The 8,233-nt window shown below is 56.4% G+C and overlaps 1 protein-coding gene across 1 annotated transcript; it reads left to right on the top strand.

Moving 5' to 3' along the window:
* The first annotated feature begins 541 nt into the window (after positions 1-541).
* GJD3 (gap junction protein delta 3) lies at positions 542-5,240 on the top strand. Its single transcript, XM_050762850.1, has one exon. It carries the CDS (start codon positions 2,092-2,094, stop codon positions 2,971-2,973), a length of 882 nt encoding a protein of 293 aa, XP_050618807.1. The 5' UTR covers positions 542-2,091; the 3' UTR covers positions 2,974-5,240.
* Positions 5,241-8,233: the final 2,993 nt, after the last annotated feature.

Here is an 8,233-nt window from a genome sequence, read left to right as displayed (position 1 = left end):
GCCATTGCACTACAGCCTGGCAACAAGAGCAAAACTCTGTCTCGAAAAATAAATAAATAAATAATAAAATAACATGTTAGGCTGGGTGTGGTGGCTCATGCCTGTAATCCCAGCACTTTGGGAGGCTGAGGTGGGCGGATCACAAGGTCAGCAGTTCGAGATCAGCCTGGCCAACATGGCGAAACCCCATCTCTACTAAAAATACAAAAATTAGCCAGGCGTGGTGGCACACGCCTGTAATCCCAGCTACTGGGGAGGCTGAGGCAGGAGAATCGCTTGAACCTGGGAGGCAGAGGTTGCATTCAGCCAAGATCGTGCCACTGCACTCCAGCCTGGGCGACAGAGCAAGACGCTGTCTCAAAAAAACAAATAAAATAAATAAATAAATAAACAACATGTTCATTATAGTAAAGTTGGAAATTACAGAAAAGTGGGAAGGAACCCAAAGATTTTATTTAACTGCCAAAGCCAGGCACTTGGGATATTTTAATGGTTTTCCATATGGGATTTTTTTTTTTTTTTTTTTTTTTTTTTTTTTTCAGGCACGAGGGTTTTTTTGGTTCTCTGTCATATGGTTGGGAACTCAATATTCAGAAGTAGAGAATCCCAGTTACTCAGGAGTCTGAGGTGTGAGGATCACTTGAAGCCAGGAGTTTAAGATCAACATGGGCTACTTAGAGAGACCCCGTTCCAAAAAAGATGTAGAGCTGGAAGGAAACTTGGGGGTCAGCTGGTCTGGCCACCTTGGTTGACAAGGCAGGAAAGCCTGGCTCAGTACCACCGAATGACTTGTCCAAGGTGAGCAGTGGCAGAGCTGGAACCAGAAGCTGTTAGATGTTTGCTGCCCCTTAAACTCCAGCAGCAAACCTCCCTCTGTCCCCGAAGACCATCTTCACAGGGCATGGTTAGTGCATAGTGGATCGAGGCTCCAGGCTGAGGGTCTCTCTGGGAAGGGCTTCTAGGAACCCCCCAGCTTCCTCGGTAAAGGATGTGGCTCTGGTTAACCCCCTCCCCCATTTCCAGATGGAAATTTAGCTATGGGGTGGGGGGGCCAAAAAGTGAGGGCCACAGAGCCCAGCAAGGGGCGTGGCCCGTGCCTGTTCCCAAGGGCGGAGCCAGTCAGCAGGGTCACCCTGTTCCTTTAAGAGAAGGGGGAGCGCTAACCCCTCTCAGCCATCCTGTCCTGTCCTCCATCCTGGCCAAATCCGAAAGGGAAAATGAAAGAGGGAGAAGGAGGCGCCGGTCCCAGCCACCTCCCAAGGTCCCTGGCTCAGCTCTGACACCCCAGTCCCGGCCCCAGGGTGAGTGGGGTTGGGTGATGGTTTAGGGGCACCAGCGGTGTGTGGGGACCTGTGTGAGTGTGGGGTGGAGAGGGTCTCAGGAGATGTGGAGGCTGGAGGCACAGGAGGCTGGGGAGGAGGGAGAGGCCTGGCTCCGCATTCCCACCACGCTGGGGTAGGAGAGCAGGGACACCTCTGACAAGGGACCCTGTGACAGTTACGAAAGTGGGGTTGCCTCTGTACCAGCCCCCCACACTGAGAGGAGTTCACTGCAGTGAAAATGGCGAGAGAAATGGTGGGCCGAGAAAGGAGTGGTCTCACTGCCTCCGCCACTCCCACTCCTCCCAGGGGCACCAAATTGGGTCTGGAGGCTCGGGGTTCGAGGCTCCACTCTTCCCACAGCATCCTTGACAGCTAAGGGCACCGCTGGATTTCCGCTTCCACAAGGCAAGTCAGGGGCTGGCCCAGCTGATCTCCAAGGTCCTTCCTAAGAATCTGGGATCTGGAGGATCCCAGGGTCGAACGGAGACGGCACAGGGGGTGCGGCTAAAATGCAAATGGGGGCTCCTCCCCAGCACCCATCGGCCCCAAAGAGAAGGGAACCTATAGCTGAGCGTCGCCTGCTCCCCTCGGGCCCTCCCGTGGCCCTCCCTTTCACACTGGTCTCATCGTTAAACCCGGGCCTCTCCCACCCCACTACTCACCCTGAAGTCAGAGAAGGCCCAACGGACCCCACCCCGATGGGCGCGGAAGGGGCGGGGGTCTCTGACCTGCCCCATCCCCTGACTCCCCGCCCCGCGTCCCCAGCGCCATGGGGGAGTGGGCGTTCCTGGGCTCGCTGCTGGACGCCGTGCAGCTGCAGTCGCCGCTCGTGGGCCGCCTCTGGCTGGTGGTCATGCTGATCTTCCGCATCCTGGTGCTGGCCACGGTGGGCGGCGCAGTGTTCGAGGACGAGCAAGAGGAGTTCGTATGCAACACGCTGCAGCCGGGCTGTCGCCAGACCTGCTACGATCGCGCCTTCCCGGTCTCCCACTACCGCTTCTGGCTCTTCCACATCCTGCTGCTCTCGGCGCCCCCGGTGCTGTTCGTCGTCTACTCCATGCACCGGGCCGGCAAGGAGGCTGGCGGCGCTCAGGCGGCGGCGCAGTGCGCCCCTGGACTGCCCGAGGCCCAGTGCGCGCCATGCGCTCTGCGCGCCCGCCGCGCGCGCCGCTGCTACCTGCTGAGCGTGGCGCTGCGCCTGCTGGCCGAGCTGACCTTCTTGGGCGGCCAGGCGCTGCTCTACGGCTTCCGCGTGGTCCCGCACTTCGCGTGCGCCGGCCCGCCCTGCCCGCACACGGTCGACTGCTTCGTGAGCCGGCCCACCGAGAAGACCGTCTTCGTGCTCTTCTACTTCGCGGTGGGGCTGCTGTCGGCGCTGCTCAGCGTAGCTGAGCTGGGCCACCTGCTCTGGAAGGGCCGCCCGCGCGCCGGGGAGCGTGACAACCGCTGCAACCGTGCACACGAAGAGGCGCAGAAGCTGCTCCCGCCGCCGCCGCCACCTCCGCTGCCGACCCTGCCCTCCCGGCACCCCGGCCCCGAGTCCTGCGCCCCGCCCGCCTATGCGCACCGGGCGCCAGCCAGCCACCGCGAGGGCGGCAGCGGCCGCGGCAAGGCGTCACCGGCCACCGGCCGCCGAGACCTGGCCATCTAGGGGCGGGCCCCGCCTCGCGCGGGCTGGACGGCGAGGGCCGGACCCCGCCACCTCCGCCGCCCGCACCGCAGAAACCGGAAGCTGCTTTCACCAGAGCTGTGGTGGCACTTGCCCTGGCAGGAGACGCGCTGTGGGGACGGCCCGCGGGCGGCATCGCACTTGCCTCGTACTGCCTCCCAGTGGATGCCGGCAGCACCTGGGGCAGGCCGAGCTGGAGGCGGAGAATGAACTCAGGCGGGTCCTGGATGCCACCACCCAGGTGGAAAGGAAGGAGACCAGGGCCCTGAGAGAGAGTGGACCGGAGGGGGAGAGCAGAGCGGAAGGTGGAGGGTGGTTGTTTTACTGGGGACAAAAACAACTGTGATGCCAGCATTCTCAGGCACTCTCTGTGTTCAGAGAGTGGTCCCCGTGTGGGCTCTCTGTGAATGTGCACACACGGACACATAAGCACTGCGAGCTGTGTGCACGCGCACCTGTACACCCTGTGTGAACACTGTGCATGTGCGCGCATGCGTACACCCTGCGTGAGGCCCACTTGTGCACACACACGAAACCCTTCCGGGTGAGCTGTGTGCACATGCACATAGACACATGTATGCCCCGTGAGAGCTGTGTGCTCACATCCTTGTGAGCTTTGTCTGAGTGCGTTGTGCACACACGCACATGTGCAGCCTGCTTGGGCTGCGTGTGCACACCTGTACACAGAAACATCCTTGTGCACTATGTGTGCATGTGTACATCCTGCGTGACCTCCGTGTGTGCACGCGTGTGTGTGTGATCTCTGATATGCACTGCGGGGGTGGCCAGGGTCCGATGTCAGCAGCAGACACAATGGCTCCCTCCGTACCACCCTAACCGAGCCCACCTGGCAGGGCATCACAGAAGGTCTGTCCTCCTCCCAAGAGACCCCGCCCAGCGAGGGAAGAGGAGGAGGCCTTCCCAGGGCAGGCCTCGATCCTCGGGAGCCTATGAGCACATCCTCACTGTCCGCCTTGTAGCGAGGCGGGGGCTGGGCCCTTTCATGGAGGTGGGGTGGGGGTGGGCGGCGGGCCAGAGGGCAACCCAGACATGTGTTATGCCTCCCTCCTCCATCTGCATCCTCCCCGCCGCTACTTCTCCCCCAGGCTATAAACGGGAAAGTCTCTTCTGTCCGCAGGAGAAAGCTCCCAAAACACGCGCTCCGGGCCCAGCCTTCCCTTCGGACCACCCCCTTCTTCTTCCTTGCGGGCATTGGAAGGACCGCTGCCTATGCAGCGCATCCCCCTCCTGTGTCTCCCCTCCCGTCTGCCCTCCACCTTCACCAGCCAGTGGGCTGCTCTCCATGAGATCACCCAGGACCTAACTGATAAATCCAGGGGCCATCATCGGACTGCACCTTGAGGGCCTCACCGCATCCTGCCGACCAGGCTGTGCGTTCCCCGCCATCACCCCACCCTGTCCTTCTGAGTTCCTGGCATCATTCTCAGCTCTCCTCCTGTGCCCGCACAGCAGTGGGAGGTCTTTCTGAATAGCTCCCCCGCTACTTAAACCCGGGGCTGGGGGCAGCACCCCTGCCCTCAGGTGAGTCCAGCGCCTCACAAGGCTTCCTTCTGAAGCCCTGCCCCCGTCAGGCCTCCGACCCCACAGCACCGGCTTCCAGGTGTGCTCAGAACCATAGGGAATTTTCTGTTCTAACAAGCACCAGGCCTGCTTGCTGCCAAGCGTTTGAACGTGCTGTTCCTTTGCCCAGAGCAGCCGCTGCTTCCTGCAGCCTTCTCCTCCCCTAGGTAATGCCCCTCCACCTTTTGTTGTCACTTGGGAAGAAAACAGACACCTTCAAGGAAAGGGCTTCCCTGGTAGCCCCCAACCTAAGACAGAGCTGGATGCCTGTTGCTTCCCTAGGGAGAGCACTTCTCCTGCAGGATGGCATTGCTCTCTCCCCTTCCATGGCACGTAGTATGTGCTCACTAAATATGTGTTGGATGAGAAACTGAAGGTGTCCCCAGGCCTACACCATTGCCATGCCCGAACACTATCCATGCTATGGTGAGCACCATCTCTCTGATGACAGTTCTGTGTCCACAGCCCAGACCCCTCCACACAAACTCAGATGGGGCTGTGCAGCTGTTTTCCAGATGTATTCATTCAACAAATATTTGTAGAGTACCTACTATGTGTCAAGTGATGTTCAAGATCAGCATCATCCAATGGAAATAGCGTGTGAGCCATGTATGTAGTTTCAACTTTTTCATTAGCCACATTAAAAATGTAAAAGGAAACAAGTGAAATTAATTTGAGTCATGTATTTTCTATTTTTTTTTTTTTTTTTTTTTTGTGACGGAGTCTCACGCTGTTGCCCAGGCTGGAGTGCAGTGGCGCGATCTCGGCTCACTGCAAGCTCCGCCTCCCGGGTTCCCGCCATTCTCCTGCCTCAGCCTCCTGAGTAGCTGGGACTACAGGCGCCCGCCACCGCGCCCGGCTAATTTTTTGTATTTTTAGTAGAGACGGGGTTTCACTGTGGTCTCGATCTCCTGACCTTGTGATCCGCCCGCCTCGGCCTCCCAAAGTGCTGGGATTACAGGCTTGAGCCACCGCGCCCGGCGAGTCATGTATTTTCTTTAACCTAGTATATCCAAAACATTTTCATCTTAATGCCTCATCGATATTAAAAAGTATTAAGGAGATAGTTTACATTCTTTTTTTCATTCTTCCAAATCTGCACCCACCTAGCCAATTCTTTCCTCTAGAGATTTAGCAATGAGCCGAGATAGTGCCCCTGCACTCCAGCCTGGGCTACAGCGGGAGACTCCGTCTCAAAATAAATTAAATTAAATTAAAAAGAGACTTAGCTGAGAGGGGCCACTTCTTCCTGGAAGGCGTCTGAGCCCTGCCCCAGGCCTGGTTCAGGGCCTCTGCCCTGCACTCCCATAGGCCTGTCAAGCCTGTTGCAGCCCTGCCCAGGGGACATCCGGTCACCTTCCTCTGGCTCAGTCTCCCTGCGGAGGATGGGCCCTGGCTCAGTGCAAAGCGCATCAGCCCTGGAGGACCATACTCCACAGCAGTGGATCTCAACTGGGGGTGATTTTGTCCCCTAAGGGGACATTTAGCAATGTCTGGAGACATATTTGGTTGTTACAGCTGGGGTGGGGGAGAAGCACCAGTAGGGTTTCACGGGCGGAAGGTTGGAGATGTTGCTTAGCATCCTGCAATGCACAGGACAGCCCCCACACCCTGGCTCAGATCTTCACATTGGTGCTGACGCTGAGCAGCTCTGCTCGACAACAGTGAACTGTTGAGCACTGAGAACAACCCCAAGAGGGGTTCCCAACAGCAAAGGCGCTACCCCAACGGGCACTTTGTAAATGTGGGGGCCACTGCTTTGTTTTGACAATGATGGGGGACCCCATTGGCATTTAGTAGGCAAGGGCTATGGACGTCAAGATATCCTCTCAAAATAAAAACCTGCCAGGCACGACTTTATTTTTATTTTTATTTTTTGAGACAGGTCTCCGTCTGTTGCCCAGACTAGACTGCAGTGGTGTTATCACGGCAGCCTCAACTTCCAGGGATCCACCAACTCTCCCACTTGAGCCCGCCTAAGTAGCTGGGACCACAGACGCACGCTACCAGGCTATGCTAATTTTTGTATTTTTTTTTTTGTGGAGACAGGGTTTCATCATGTTGCCCAGGCTGGTCTTGAACTCTAGGACTCAAGTGATCCGCCAGCCTCTGCCTCCCAAAGTGCTGGGATTACAGGCGTGGGCCACTGCACCTGGCCTCAGACACAACTTTAGAATGTCCAACTGGACATTGGCATAAGTGAAAAACCTGGGCCCAAATCTCATTTTACATGTAAAACATTACATGTAATGTTTTGGGTTTTTTTTGGACTTTTTGTTTGTTTGGGCTTTTTTTGCATAGTTTTATTATAAATCAAACATGTCGATTTTTATCCCAACATCCACTCATGCTCTTTAATCTTCCTGGGCTTCTTGTACAGAATGGCTTCCAACCTTCTTTTAAATTTAAATGTAGTCATTCAAAAGAGGGGCAAGCATTAATGTATTGAAACACATAGGACTGCCCCTCAATTTATCCTTTATGATACGGTTGTGACAACATATTGATTTGTGAAATCACTTGTACAGGTACAGTATGTTAAATATCATTTCAGACTCAAAGAAGTTAGAAAATATTTACTGGAGGAAAAGCGCCTCGGTCCACACGGTTGCCTCCAGCCTGGCGCGGCCGTTGAGTCAAGCAAGGCGCTGCCGCCACCTAGTGGTTAACGTAGAAATGGCAGGCAACCCCTAGCAGAAGGAACCCTTTGCCTTACCCCACCCCCTCCAGACCCCCACACCACTTGGAGGCAGAGGGCTGGGCTCCTAAGCTTCCATCCCAATCCTGTGTTCTTGTTAGGTTTCTTTCTTTTCTTCTTTTTCTTCTTCCTTCCTTTCTTTCTTCTTTCTTTTCTTTCTTCTTTCCTTTTTTTTCTCTCCTCTCTCTTCTCTTCTTCTTCTTCTCTCTCTCTCCCCTTTCTTTCTCTTTTTTGAGATGGAATCCTGCTGTGTCGCCCAGGCTGGAGTGCAGTGGCGCGACTCGGCTCACTGCAACCTCCGCCTCCCAGGTTCTGCCTCAGCCTCCCGAATAGCTGGGATTACAGGCGCCCACCACCACGCCCAGCTAATTTTTTTTTTGTATTTTTAGTAGAGACGGCGTTTCACCATGTTGGCCAGGCTGGTTTTGAACTCCTGACCTCAAGTGATCCGCCCACAGCCTCCCAAAGTGCTGGAATTACAGGCGTGAACCACTGTGTCTGGCCTCTTGTTAGGTTTGTATGAGTCCCTGACCCCAGCTCCTGTGCCATCTGTCATTGCTGCTGTGATGGTCAAGGCTGGACCCAGCTTCTGGCTTCCTAAGGACCAGGAATGTCTAGGGGTGGGTCCGGCTTCCTCCCTCAGACTGGGGGTTCCCTGAAGGTGGGGGCAGCTTTCCTCCTCTCCCCTCCCACTCCCAGACTGGGGCTCCTTGACATGGGCAGTGGGGATCTCCAGACTGAGGGCTTCCCAAGGGGCAGGACCTTCTCCTTCTCAGCATCTCCAAAGACCCCAGCACAAGGTAAGCCTCAGAAGGCAGCTTGGAAGGGTGCCCTGGCCAGCCCCTTGGCCCCAGTGCTCATTCCTGACCATCACAGGCCCAGAGTACATGAGGAAACCTATTCCGAGCCCCCAGCCCAGACGCCAAGAAGAGGGGGTGGAGGCAGCAAGGCTGGAGGCATGTG

Source organism: Macaca thibetana, chromosome 16 (genome assembly GCF_024542745.1).
Source record: "Macaca thibetana thibetana isolate TM-01 chromosome 16, ASM2454274v1, whole genome shotgun sequence".
Taxonomy (NCBI): Eukaryota; Metazoa; Chordata; class Mammalia; order Primates; family Cercopithecidae; genus Macaca; species Macaca thibetana.
The sequence above is the reverse complement of the archived record's forward strand: the minus strand, read 5'-3'. Positions and strand labels throughout refer to the sequence as shown.